Here is a 14,708-nt window from a genome sequence, read left to right as displayed (position 1 = left end):
CACTCCCCCGGCCCCACATCCGGCCCTGTGGCACCCGCCCCCCCCCTTGCATCTGGCCCCATACCACACCCCCCTTTCCCCACTCTGCATCTGGCCCCACGCCACCCTCCCCCCCTCACATTCCATGCTCGCCTGGCCCGCTCTGCTGGAGCCACAACCCACCTGTCATTCTTAACGCAACACTGGCTGAAGCCATGCCCTGCTGGGAGCCACGACCCCCCAAGAGCATTATGGACGGACACAGCCCCCCCCCACCTTTTTTTTAAAACACACACACACACACTTGAGGTACTCAGGACACTACACTGATATAAGTATTATACGTACACAAGACAGCCCTGGATGAGTTTGTTGATCAAGGAGTCAGCACTAAATCATGTTTATAAGCCAATTTGCTTCATATTTAGCCCTGTAGTCAGGGGAGGCCAAATGTGATGGTAGCCACATTGCTGCCTTGCATGCCATTACAGAAACTAGTGTGCTAATCAGGTGTGCTAATCATGCTAATCTGTAGAGTCATCCAGATTATTGACAGAAATGTAACCTCAGTAAATATCAAGTCAGGGTGTAGCTACTACCTCTCTGGTTTTCTTAGCATGCCTTGCCTACAACTTGACATCTTTTGGTAACATCTGGGAGAAGCACAAAAATGAATCTTTCATAGTTTCATAGTTTCAGGGTCGGAAGGGACCTAATAGATCTTCTAGCCCGACCCCCCGCCAGGGCGGGAGAACAACACCACAAAATATTTTGTTCCTCCACCACCCTCTTTCTACCATGAATCTTAGTTTAAAAAAAACAAACACACCACCATGTAGAATTATCAGGAAATTTCTTTTTATTTACAGCGAAGTTGCAAGCCATTGTTATGCACATGCCACCTATGGCAGAGTAGAGGCCAGAAGGGCACTCTCTATTTACCAACTGAGAAGCAGCTTTTCCTTGCTCTCAGCTGCATCTAAAATTCCCAACAGCGAGAAGTGCAACTCTGAAATGAGTAGCAGCTTCCAGGTGATAAACACAGCTAAGAGTGAAACAGATGTATAGCAAAGGTACTGTAAATGTACTGCTGCAAAGCATGCTACCTATTACATTTAATAGATCCATTGCATTAATGCTTCCATAGAAGTTCAGGCAATCCTTTCATACCTTGTAAGCAATTAGCAATTCCTTCAACTCTTTGTATGTGAGGATTCTTTGTTCTTTTCTAAAACTAATGTTTAAAAATATCCCTTCATGAGAGCACTACAGAAGCCATGTCCATGATGCACTTTAGCCTTACAACCTTTATAGTTAAAATTAAACCTTTAAAAATTGCATTAAACAAGAGTTAACACAGAAAAATCCACTAGCCAGGCAGGAATAAGGTTCCAGAAAAGTTACCTTAATTTTCCAACTTACCTCAAACACAGTCAAACTGTACATCATGACATAGTCATTTCTTGTGCTTGACAGGAAATAAAGGCAGAACCTCCAGGCTCCTATCTGCTGGGCAAAGTTATTCAGAAGCTCCTCTGGAAAAATATCAGCAAAAAACATGTGCATTACACAGCACAGCAGCATGGTATACCACCCACCATAATATTTCCATGGCATTAGAAATGTGAATAGAAATTAAAACATTCATTATCAAATCTGAGTTAAAGTAGCACAGCTTAATAATGTTCAAACAACCAAGTTATTTCAAAAGCAACTGCAAAACCTACCCTCTACAGCCTGCAATGTAAGGTAATTAATATTGAAACATGCACAATTTTAATACTGATGCTCTATAGCATAATGCACAAGACTTTTAAGTCAGCTTACTTGGGTAAACCAAGATGCACAGAAAAATACACTGAACATTAAGGTCAAACAGAATAAAACTGAGTGACACCCACACAGGCTGCAGCCTTTTGAACCACAGTACAGACTTCTGCCACTTTACCTACTACTGCTGTCACTTACCATGTTCTTATCCTCCCTGTGGACCAGCACTAAAAAGGGATGGTCTACTTCACTAGTGGTTTTTACAAGTTTTTTTGTTGTCAATAGCAAAGAAAATAAAATTTGAAAATCTTGGTTTAGATGCAAATTCTGGAGACAATTGTGCCATCCCCTAGCCCAAAAGTTCTCAACCTTTTTAGACTCAAGGTACCCCTTACATTAGACTCAAGATGCCTCAGAAAACATCAGGTCTTAAATTTTTATTCCCCTACCCCCCCCCCCCCCCCCTTTTTTTTTTTTTTGGAGTGCCAAAAAACTATGAAGCAATTCTTCTGCTGCAAAGAAATCAGAAAGACCACAGCACAGCAGGTCAGAATGTTTTTAACACTATGGATTCCTATTTGGAATCTCTGGTTTTATCTTGTGAATCAGATCTGCATACTTAACAGTGTTAGCATTGCATGGCACCCCGCAGCACCCTTGAAAGGATCTCAAGGCACTCCAGGGTGCTGCAGCACACTAACTGAGAATCACTGCTCTAGCCTGCCCGTCAGTCCTCTCTCCTCCCTATTAAGCTCCATGCCTTCTTGCCCAGTCAGTCCTAATTTGCTTCCCAATCCCTCACAGCACTCCTATCTCGTCTTACAGCCTCTACATCTTAAAAGTACATGCTCTGTCAAATTTGGCTGCCAAACTAACAAGTCTGAGCACTTTTTAAACACATGAAAATAAAACAAAAATAGGCAACACTACTAGTCCTGCTACTCTAAATTGAAGCAAGAACAGAAGCTAGGACACTGGTTCATCATGAAGTTCACAGGAGGGACTGAGGACAAACACTGTAATGGTGCTTGTTTTAATGTTGTCTATTTTTAGAAGTATATATGCCTGGATATTGATTGCTGTGATCAAGTTTATTAAAAGTGTTTCCCTATAAATGCTAAGATAGCAGAGATACTGTTTAAGGGATGGCCGTATCCGAGCAGCCCTTTTTGTACCAAATGCTATATATATGCACTTGTGTTCTACAAGTACTAAACCCATATCAGTTCCAGTTATTTCTTTTCCTCCAACATGTCTTCTACAGCAACATACACTGTAAGGACTATGGATATGATTGGTAGGGGTGGGAAGGGCTGGTGAAAAGGCTGCCATTCAATAACACAGTGACCTTTGAGATGCAAGACAAACTGAAAATATGCTTTTAAGCATAGCAAGCTTTAAACGGAACTCTGTCTATATTGCTGAAGTCTCTTAAAGATTGTTCTCAAAGGACACAAGGGACAGGACTAGAGCAATGGTTTCAAAATGCAGCAGGGGAAATTTTGATTAGTAGTTAGGAGAGGGGTAAGCAAAATGCGGCTCGGGGGCTGGATGCGGCCTGCCAGGCCATTCTATCCAGCTCACGGGATCTCTAAAAAATTTAGAAAATTAATATTTATCTGCCCCTGGCTGCCTATCATGTGGTCCTTGATGGCTTGTCAAAACTCAGTAAGTGGCCCTCCACCCAAAATAATTGCCCATCCCTGAGTTAGGAAGAACTCTCTCACAATAGTGTGGTCAAGCATTGGAAGAGGCTGCCCAGAGAAACTGGAATCTCCATCCTTGGAAGTTTTTAAAAGAGGTTAAGTTAAGGGTGTCAAGCTCATTGGGTCCTACTGCCTGGATGCAGACCATAGGAGTTCTCATAGGCCAGATGCCCCTATCAGTGGTGCCAGGCTGAGTAACATTAACCCACTGGATGCTGGCCCCACTAACAGTGCCTCTGACAGCTGTGGGTTTTAATACTGCCACTGCTCACCCTGTCACCACAAACCCACACCCCCAATGGTAATCTTGCATAGTAATTCAGCAGCAGGGCAAGCAATGGTGGCATTAACCTCTGTGACTGCCAGGGCAACTGTTGGCAAAGCCTCCACCCAAAGAGTTAACACTACTGCTGCTTACCCCTCTGCCATAGAACTGAACCCCCAACAGAGATCTCATACCAGGGACTTCAGCACTGAAGCAAGCAGTGGCAGCATTACCCCTGCCCTTCCAAATGCCAATTCTGCCAACACAGTGGTTTTGAGAACCATGGGGATTAATGCCATCACTCACCTCTCTGCTAAATTTTGGGCTACATGGACCAGGATGAAAGGTGGGTCTTCCGGACTCTAAGAAGTTTGGCAACCTGGAAGACCAGCACACTATGTCTAACACCCCTATGTTAGACAAACACTTGACTGGGAAGTTTTAGGCAGGGAGGATCCTGCCTTGAGCAGGTGGTTGAAGTAAGTGTACCTGAGGTACATTTCAGCCTTACTTTGCTATGATTCTATGAAACAGCTTGGTAGGTTTCAAGGTTAAAGTTCCAGCACTGATCATAGCAGAAAGGGACCAAGAGTCAGACTTTATTTTAACTTCCTGTTGCCCCCCCAACCTAAATTTCCTGCTGGTGGCACCAGGGCATAGAAGTTAGCAACATACCTAATGCACAGTGCTTGACAATTTTCCATTTAAGGAGGAGGGTATAATTTAGGATTTATTGCAGAAACAAACTTTGACCTTCTATACTAAAGAAGTGTCTTACTACAACAAAAGAGAGAGAATAGAAATCAGAGGCAGCCTATCAAGTTCTTTGCCTAGTCAAGCCTATCAACCATTATTCTGGGAACCAATTTATATCTTGAAGTGATCTCCACTGGTCTTTTTACTCAGACGCACAAGTACAGAACACTGAAGTTTGCTTGTATCTGCAGATACAGCAAGATACTCCAGATGAGTCAGACTGTACAGCAATAGCTCTTCTTTTGGATTTGCATGGCCATATCCTTTCCTTTTTATTTCTTAGTACTAAGTAAGCAAGGGGCATTAGACACTTGGCACAGTGGTTCTCCATAAAGTACAGCAGTTCATAGGTATGGAAGAGGGAATTTTCTTAAAAACTAACCAATTCTCCACCAGCCTTGAAACCAGTTGATTCTCATATCTGCTACACTGGGCTAGGAATTTCAACCACATAGCCTGTGAAGCAGTGTCATCAGGCCCACAGGGCTCCTAGAGGGGCTGGGAATTCAGGAGTCAGGTTCACCACCAAAATCCAGGGTATACAGCCCCACCAGGGATGTGTAAAGCCAGCAGTAAGGTAAGCAATGACAACATTTACCCCCTGCTTCTCCCTGATGTGGCTCAGTCCACAGCTCCTGAGGAGCCCAGCAAGTTTGACACCCTTTTTGTACAAGGATCTTTGAAGCCAGAGACACAAAGTGTGCATGCTGTTCTAGTTTTTCTCTGGGACTGAAAGGTTACACCTGCATTACACACAGATAAAACAAATGAACTATGGAATTTGTTCTTGCTGTTTGGAGGTCCTAGGTTTAACCAATAATGTATGACTGTAGAGAGCAGGAAAGTAAGCAAGACTGTTCCTTACCTATCTCACGTTTCCGTTCGTTGGTTGTGCAGTTATGGAAAAACTCTGTCATTAGACTCTCCAAAGCCCGCAGTGAGGCCTCTTCAGATGCCTGACAAATGACATTTAAAAGGAAAAACAATTAGGAAGTGCATCTTTAGCTCTGGCTCATTCAGCAGCAAGTAAAACTGACTTCCACATAAGACAAAGGGCTCAGAGGTCAATACACTGCATACTGGATATGCACTCAGACTACAACACAAGAGCAGCATGAGTTCATACACCGCAGAACAAAGTCAGATACAGACACAGAGAATTTGCCCAAAACAAGGAAAAAGCTTCAAATGTTATTTTAGAATCTAATTTGTTCGGCCTCCTTAAATAATGGGAGCAAACACTTTATAAAGCAAGTTTCATTCCCTTTCAGTTACAGACACTTGTACTCAATACAAATTAGTTCCTCCATTTGAAATAACTTGGTCTTGTGTGAGGATTAAGATTAACAACCCTCAGAAATTCAGAGGCAACAAGGCATAGCAGGTTGAGCACAAGACTGGAGCCCAAAATCCTGGTACCTATTCCTCCCTCTAATACACTGAGTGGCTATCTGCATTGTAAAGCAACCAGCAACACCATTTGGTTCAGAGTGGGAGGGTAGTTTGAAGAATTATTTTTTGTATGGAGCTATGACAGAGTTATAAATAAATGCTTAATAATTCTTTTGAAAATAGTTCAATTTTTTGCAAGCATAAATCAGCTGTTGCTTGGGGTTTAGAAGCCCTTAAAAAGCAAGGATCTGCAAGAAGCAGCTGCAAGACAGTAACAGTTTTATATCTCCCAAAGTATTTTTGCCGCTTGTGGCAAATCAGACTAATGCCTTCATTTTATTGTTTGGAGATGGAATGATTTTGTGGAGCTACAGCTAGGATGATACCCGATCAACTATTAAGGCTGCATTGTCCTTGCCTTTCTCATCTAATGTCTGTAACGGATACCTTTAGTCTGTTTATTATTAATGGATTTGTTATGGAAGAGATATGCCATTAGTCATTCCTCCAGTATTTTGAGCTAATGCACTGCTCTTTCAGGAATAAAGTGCAGTGAGATTTGAAGCCCAGACCTTCCTCTGCACTAAGGAGGCATTTGTACAGGAAGGCTGGAGTCTACAGCTCAGTCCTCTTGGACATAAAAAGAAAAAATCTAAAATGAAGCACACTAGAACTGACAGGTAGCCTTTTTAGAAAATATGAAGCTCTTCTCACCCACAGAAGCAGCATGAGCTCCACTACTACTAATCCCAATAAACCTGGTATCCAGGTTTTCCAGAGCTCTGCTGCAGAGCCAATAGAGGAAGGATATTTTTATCTTCCTCCAATTAACTTGGACTTCGATTTTACATCTGAGGAGAACCAAGATCTTAACATCAGAGAGTGAGAAGATAAGTACAGCTCTGCTCTCCTAGTAACTAAGAGGATGCTCAGTAGGATTGGGTGCATTTTCTGCTACTTAGCAGGAGAATGCACCATTTTCATCATGCTTTTCTTCTTTCTTTTAAAAAACAGAAGTTCTGGAGAATGTCCCCATGGAAGTTAAAAATGAATTTAAAAAAGCCACAGTCAATAAAGGCCTAGATCATCTTTTGTCTTAAAGAACTGCCAGAAGTCTATTATTGTTTTTTTAATCCATATAGATCTACTTCTTTGCTAGCAAGTAGTCACATGCCTAAAAGTTTGTCCTCACGTTTTTCCTCCCAACTACTGCCTATTTCTTCCAATTTATCACCCCTTCCTGGATGACAGCAGTATTATGCATAATGATTTTTGAGGACTTTTAAAAAAATTCAACATAAGTATCACTTCCAAACCTATAATACAGCCATTAGGACATATCCACACACTCCTTTCTGTAGTGTGGAGTGCATACCATTTCAAATTCTTTCCTACAATATTAGCTACCCAATTAGATCTGAATGTACAAATCTAACATTTTAGTGTATATTCTTGCTGCTAAAGGGCAAACTTTAAATCATAACATTGGCTTCAGGTGCCGAAAGGGAAGAACGAATAGCAAGTTGCCAAACTTCGGTAACGTCAGTATGAAGCAGCCAGTTTAATCTGTAATAAAAACATTTTCTTTCAACCCCATTCTTTATGCAACTAAGGAAGGTCTCACAAAAATGATAATGCATTGACATAAAATATTAGTTATTCATCCAGGAGCACTAGAAGTTGCACTGTTTTTTGACCAGATATTTTTTGATCAATCAAAGATTATAGCAATTTTACCAAAACTTTTTTTTGGAGTTTTCTTGACATAAGTATGATTTTATATTGCTTTTGACACATTTCTTAATGAAAATTTGTGCTTTTCCTGTGCATTATTTGGAACTAATGCTTTTTCTTTGTTTTTTTAAATACAATTTTTGACCAGTCATTTGACGGAACTTTATTTGATTGGTCAAATACCCAATCCTAATTCTACCCTTCTCAAAACTGCTTCCAGGTTTTTCCTATCCAAAGAACTGTTAAAGTCCAAAAGGGGGAGAGGAGAAGACAAAATGATAGAACTAATAAATGATCCAATTTTTGAAGTGTCAGGCCCTTGATAGCTCCTCATACAACTTTCACAGGAGTCACTGAGTGTTTAAAATTTTTGAAAACCAGGTCACTTAATCTCTTCAGGAACCTGCTTTTTCTAATCCAACTCAACCAACCACAAACAATTCCTTCAATTGCTAAGTTGAAAAAATACACAGAAAAAAAAATAGAAATTGCTATTGTATGTCCTGACCACACAGCCAGTTATTAAATAGATATGGACCAGAACATAGATAAAGCTTTTAAAACTTTTTTCAAAGTTGGGAACTGCAACATCCTCATTTAGCTTCTCTTCCTGCAAATGCCAGAGACAGGAAAACCCAATGGAAAAAACCTTAAGAGATGCATTTGAAAGTACACACTGAAGTTGTTTAGGCTTCAACTAAGTTAGATTTGAAGCAATAGCAAAAATACTACCCCTACAATATTGTATTCCTCAAATTTCAAGATGCAGAGAACTCAATAGCTGCTACCAAATGAAGATGGCACAGGAGAAATTGCCCGAAATAACTAGAACCTAGAGCAGAGGTACTCAACCCACAGGCTAGATCTGACCTGCAGCACTGTGTCACCTGGCCTGCAGGGATCCCCACAGGTCCACTGAAGGAGTGACGGTACCATTTCCTTGCTCCCAAATTTCCAGATCCATGGGGAGCCCTGGGTATTGCACATTGGATTAAGCACCTGATCCCAGGGCATAGGGCTGGGTGAGGACAGCACTGGGCCCCTGGGTCCCATCTGAGTATGCAGTGATGGGGCCCTGTGGCTCAGCACTGTCCTGATGTGGGGGGTTAGGAGTAGGCAGTGCCAGACCCCCAGAAGGGTAAATGCCAGGCTCCTAGGGTCCAATCCTGGCGTGTGGGATGGTATTCAGCCCAAGTCCAATTGCAGTGAACAGGGCTTGATCTGGCCTGTAGACTAGCCATATACCATTCATCTGGCCTGTAGGGCCAAAAGCTTGAGCACTCCTGACCTACCCTAGTTCTGTTTTTAGAGACAGAAAAGAACCTCCTCTGTTTACTCCAAAGGTAAATTGTCAGTCAGTAAACAATAAGAAGTTACTCTGTGGCCCATCAGCTTCACTCAAAAGATGTGCAGAAGTATCCTTCATGATTCTTAGATTCTCCGAGGTCGTTCCAGAGGGAGTGTATTAACAATAAGATTCCCACAGCTAGATCACTATGACATCGAAAAAGATGTACATACATGATCAGCATTAGGTAAAAGAAGGTTACTCCAGATTATTGAGGTCTTTGAGAAGAAATGAACATAGCAAGACCACAAAATATTTCCAAAATACTCCCTGGACTGACAGTTATGCACACTTACTGATGTCAACCAGCATTATCTTCTAGTTATCTGATTAATAAGTAATATTTTTTCCCTTTTAGAGCCCTTCTCAGACATTGTGGTAAAGTGGAGATAGAGAAGGAGTACAGCTGGTGTCAGCAGAACAAGAAAGTATTAACGTTAATTCATTTCTAAAGTGCCCATCACCATGGCACATTAATGACAGTGCCTCTCTGTCTCTCAGAAAGGACCTCACAAAGAGACAAGAAGAACAATAAGAGTGAACCCTGGGAAATGTCAAAGCTTAACCAACAACCCCTCGCTCTGTCCAGAGACGACCAGCAGTCTCTTCCAGGGGTAGTTCTGTCCACCACTCTGATTCTTGACCTATACATAGTATAGAAAGCTGCTGATTGTTCTGGTCATTTCACATGAAATCTGGAGCACTGTCCTAAGGAGACTGACTGCATAAACTAGTGTTTTCTTGACCTTACCAACAGACCTCTTACTATGAGATGCCATCATCATTATGACATTCCTTGCAAATATTTAAGACTGGGCTCTGCTTGGCAAGACTATACATATACTGAACATGGGATGGAAGTGTGCCCTGTCCTGGGAGTAGCATGCAAAATTTCCCATCAGTAAAGTGCTCCCGTTATCTTCAACTCAAAAGGTACAAAAGCTCTACAAGAAGGACCTTGTAAGGAGGTGCTCATTCTGAGATCCAGCTGCAGGTAGTCAGCAGCTAACAGTCTGCCTGACTGGAAGGCTGATAGCAGCTGTAACTGATGATGGAATTGAGGCTGAGCCATAAAGAGGCTTTAAAAGCTGCAGGAGCAGAGAAGAAAGAGAGGAGGGGTGGTGTGGTACTTAGGGAGAAGCACTGAGCTCATGTTATTCCTCCCAGGGTCTGAGAAAAGACCACAGGTTTTGGGTTCTGTTTGTTCATTTGTTTGCTGTTTGCATACTTGATTGTTCTGTTGCTTTTCTTTTATTGTGGGAACAAGGTTGCTGTGGCAAAATAATCAGCCTGTAAACCTGATCATGGAGCTGACTCGCTTCAGTAAGGAAGCTGGACAAATGACCCACTTACAGACTTCAAACTGAAAGGCTGGGCCGGTGAGAACTTTCAGGAAAGACTCTTTGCTCCCTGCTACCAACACAACTCCAGAAAAAGGGATAAAAATTCAAACCAATTGTGCTTCCAATGCAGACATCTTTCTACACTGATAAATATGCAACTGTGTAACCCAGTGAAGCTGACATCCCACAACTAACAGTAGTTTCACTGATTGAGACTTTCCAGATACTGTGACCAGAGTGAGTCAACACATCATAAGATCATAAAAGTTCTATACAAGCAGGGCTGGATTAACACATAGGCAAACTAGGCACATGCCTAGGGCCCTAAGTGAAGAAGAGGCCCAGTTGTGCTCATTTTACATATAATTATTGAGTAAAAAAAGTAATATAAATATACAGTATTAAGTAGGGGCCCACAAGTTTGTTTGCCTAGGGCCCATTAAAGGGTTAATCTGGTCATGTATACAAGGCAGTCTGATTCAGCACTAAACTTTTTTTAAAAATCAAAGACACTATCCTCCCTACCTGAAACACCTGGACTTGCTCCACAAATCAAAGCTGACCACTTAAATAAGGCTAATGGATGCAAAAGTATGCAGGGACTGGAGTTCTGCTGGTAATGGACAGTGGTGTGCTCCACCAGGACATCAAGCCTCATCATCTATAAGAATGTTCTCATCCATCAGGATCCCTGTCCCCTGGCAAGGATCACATCTAGCCCACCACAAGATAGTCCTTATTTCTTTCTGGAGGTGTTAGTAAAATCAGACTCCAGATTTAAGCAACAACTCAACTATAATCCATTTGTTTAATTACTGATCTTAGACATTTTTATGTGGGACTCTTCAAAACCAAAAGTTTGCAGACACTTACTCTTAGTGATCTGCTAATCAAAAACCTTCAACCCTTGTACAAGGTGACTGGAAAATATCCATTTCAGTTATGATAGCACAGCTCCCTTGATCACTTAGAAATAAAAAGGTGCTTGGCAGCATATTAGAAGTGCATTCTAAGATACTGGCTTGCCATAAAAGTGTCTGCAAGAGAACAGGATACATACAAATAAAAACCAAGTCTGTAGGCTGATTTCAGACTTCTCATTCTTTGAACTGTATATTTTAAAGAAACAGCACTAAGTAACTGGTTAAACAATCTCTATTTCTCAGATCAAAAGAAGATTACGTTTTCAATACTGCTGTTATCTTAGGTTTTTGGATTTTTTTTATAAATTACCATTTACTGTACCTTATAATGAGCAAGTTCCTTGTATTTTCTTACTAGCAAAAGCAAAATTCCATGTTGCCCTACAATACAGTTTTAATCATAAAATAAACGATTATAGGCTAAAACAAAAGCTACTTAGCATGGACTGACTCATCTGATTCTGGATTAGGAATCAGTTAAAATGTGTATGGCAGTTACAGTAAGATACATTTTTGGGCAAAGGGACTTCTAAAGAAAGAAACCAAACAACACCCCTTTCCCAGATACTTCTTATTCTATTTCCCCAACTAGAGAATAAACAACAGGTCAGAAACAAAACTCAGATAGGACTTACTTCATATCTTTCTGGGAAGTCCCATTTTAAAAGTTGTGGATTTTTTTTTATTTTTTTTTTTACTCCTGCTGCTTTGTGCAACATCACCTTTTTAGAATATGAAAGTAAAAAAGCTTGCCTAAATCAAAATATTAGAATTGTCAATTTTTCCCCATAAAACATCAATTCCTATACGACTAATTGAATAATTTAAATTTTGCTCTTAAGATTAAACTTTTCTAAAAGGAAGAAAGATCTTTAAAAGCTTTTCTCTAATGATTTTCCATGCAAACACAAGCTGTTAACCTTTTAATGTTTGCTATTAACAGCTCAGTACAGAATATCGATCATATCAAGAACTATTCTCTAAATATGGTGCTTACAAGCTGATGCCAAAGCATTTAAGAGGGAGCTAGCTTCTCCTGATGCTTTAAGTTATACATTTGCAGACATGCACATCCCCTATTAAGACAAAATACAGATAAATCCACTAAAAGCTAAAGGCTTTTATGAAATGTTGTCTGCAGCTGCAGTCACCAACTGTGACCTCATCTGTACCTCAGAGAGCACAAGAACTGTTTCCTCTGACATTTAAGAATAGCTTCTGTATCCCGCAAGTTGCACACATGCTGAATATTTAAGGCAATCATCTGGTGGGGAGTAGTATAATACTGATGAAGGGACTTTTAAGCCTTTGTCATGGGCCAGGAGCCCACTGTGGTATCTCCCCTCTTCAGTTTCTGCAGACAAACAGAAACAGCCTGTCCGTCTGCTTTTCTGCTATGTATGCGTTCAAGTATTCTTTCAACCAGTCCCCAAGTATATAAAACAGCTTTTCTATAAAACAGTTTGGTAAACCACTACCCTCTCCCCTCTCCAAAACCCCTTCAACAGCTATTTCTGCAATGCCAGCAGACAAGAAAAGTTGCCAGTAAGAATGGTCAATATTTTAAAAGTTATTCAGAACTATCAAACAATATATTCCAAGCTTGTGTGTCACAGACCCCGTAAACACGCTTGCTAGGCTGTTGTGCCTGGACCTCATCCAGTGGGCCTCTGGGCATTAGGTATATTAAGCATCCCAAGTCACAATAGGATCCAACATGCTTTCCTTGACTTCTCAAGTAAGAGTTCAGTATGACATCCAGTATGCCACTTCCTGCACATAGCTTCTCTGAATACCAAAGTCTCTTCCTCTCCAGTGTAGGGAGTTTCCTCCTCTTCTTGCTAGTCCTACAGGTAAAAAAAGAAGCTCTGCTACAAGGAAACTTTCATCCTATCCTGCCCAAGCTCTTTTCCAATGCAGGTCACTCCAAGTTTTTAAATCCTGGGACTAAGAAGCTGGTCTCTGCTTTCTGTGGAAATTTATTCCTTCAAATTCTAGCTATATCCCTCGAAATCCTTTGCAAAGCATCTAGAGAAAACTGGCTTTATCTAGGATGCTGTTACTTCTTTTGTTCTCTAGAAACAAAACCTATTCAGGTGCTGCTAGTCTTAAAAAACTTCTTGGGTAGAAGACAGGGTAGACTTCTTGGGTAGACATGCTAGTTCCACTCTCACAACCTTACCAAACATAAAACTGAACAGATTAAGAGACTCACATAAAATATGGGTACAGATAGTTCATAAAAATCAAACTGGAGTTTGTAAGCTGTATACAGACATATTTCTCCAAGTCACGCTACAAGCATATGTTATCAGTTTCCCTTGCCTACCCTCTTTCTCATTATGATGCTTACAATGGATTTTAAGTTCTTCACGGCAGCAACTCTGTCCTCTGTTTGAAAAATATCTGACATAACGGTCCCTGATGTCAAGTGAGGCCACTAGACACTGTCACAATACAAGTTAATACAATGAAATATGATTGATAGAAATTTAGAAAAAAAATTAAGTCAGTGTTCAAGGTCTGGAATGTCACTTGCTAGTGGACAAAAAAAGAAGACCAGCTCAGATCTCTCAGGGGTTTAGGGAATAATTACTACCAGATTAACAGCCCCATTTGTTTCTCTTTATCAAATCTTAAGGGTTTTTTAAATCTTGCAGATCATTATTTAGAACATGCAGCCAAAGGAAAAATTACAATGTATGAATTTATTCAAATATAATGAAAATTAATTATTTACAACAGTTTAATACTAAGAATTTGTAGCAAATCTTCAAAAGGACTCTTCAGAACCAGAAGGCAACAAAAAGATATAAACTAAAGAAATTATTAAAATGAGATAAAATAATCATCATTCCAAGCAAGTCTTTTGAAAAAAACTTTCCTCAGGTGACTTTCAACAGTGTCAGGATTTGTTATCAATTCATCTAAACTTTCTCACAAGAGAGTTTTGTTTTTAGATGCACAGTACATATAAGTTGATGGTAGCAATTTTAAGAAGTAACTTGTGAAGCAGTTATGGCACAGCATTCACACATGCACCATTTGATGATGCAAGGTAGGGCTGTGAAGCACAAAAAATGCAAGATGCTACAGCACCTAATTCCTCCCCTAGAGCAGTAGTCTCCAACCTTTTTATGGTGAAGATCACTTTTTTGTAAGTAAAGGGCACCCCAGGATCTACTACTTCCACCACCCTGTCCCTCCCGTGTCCCAGACAAGCTGCCCAGGGTCTGACCCCACTCACCCAGCCTGACCCAGGCAGCAGGGGACATGGCTCAGCCCAGCCATATGTGTCCTGCCGCTCCCGACTGGAGACTTACAGACTGAGACTGACTGTTAGAGGCTCCACAATCGATCAGTTGATCAAGATCGACTGGTTGGTGACCACTGCCTTAGAGAAATAAAGGCAGGTATTTGTAAAGGACACAGGCCAGTATTAGAACCATTTAAGTCATTACCTCTTAGTCCTTTTAATTAACCTCCCCCTTC

At 40.8% G+C, this 14,708-nt stretch overlaps 1 protein-coding gene across 2 annotated transcripts in view; it reads right to left on the bottom strand.

The window, feature by feature from the left end:
* Positions 1-14,708, bottom strand: part of XPO6 (exportin 6) — a 97,937-nt gene that overhangs the window by 63,308 nt on the left and 19,921 nt on the right. For both annotated transcript variants that reach the window (XM_006035448.2, XM_014525587.2), the window contains exons 2-3: positions 5,342-5,432; positions 1,402-1,514 (exon numbers count right to left, since the gene is read on the bottom strand). In XM_006035448.2, coding sequence (XP_006035510.1) covers positions 1,402-1,514; positions 5,342-5,432 — 204 coding nt within the window. The remainder of the gene's footprint in view (positions 1-1,401; positions 1,515-5,341; positions 5,433-14,708) is intronic.

This window comes from Alligator sinensis, unplaced genomic scaffold (assembly GCF_000455745.1).
Source record: "Alligator sinensis unplaced genomic scaffold, ASM45574v1 scaffold449_1, whole genome shotgun sequence".
Lineage (NCBI taxonomy): Eukaryota > Metazoa > Chordata > Crocodylia > Alligatoridae > Alligator > Alligator sinensis.
The sequence above is the reverse complement of the archived record's forward strand: the minus strand, read 5'-3'. Positions and strand labels throughout refer to the sequence as shown.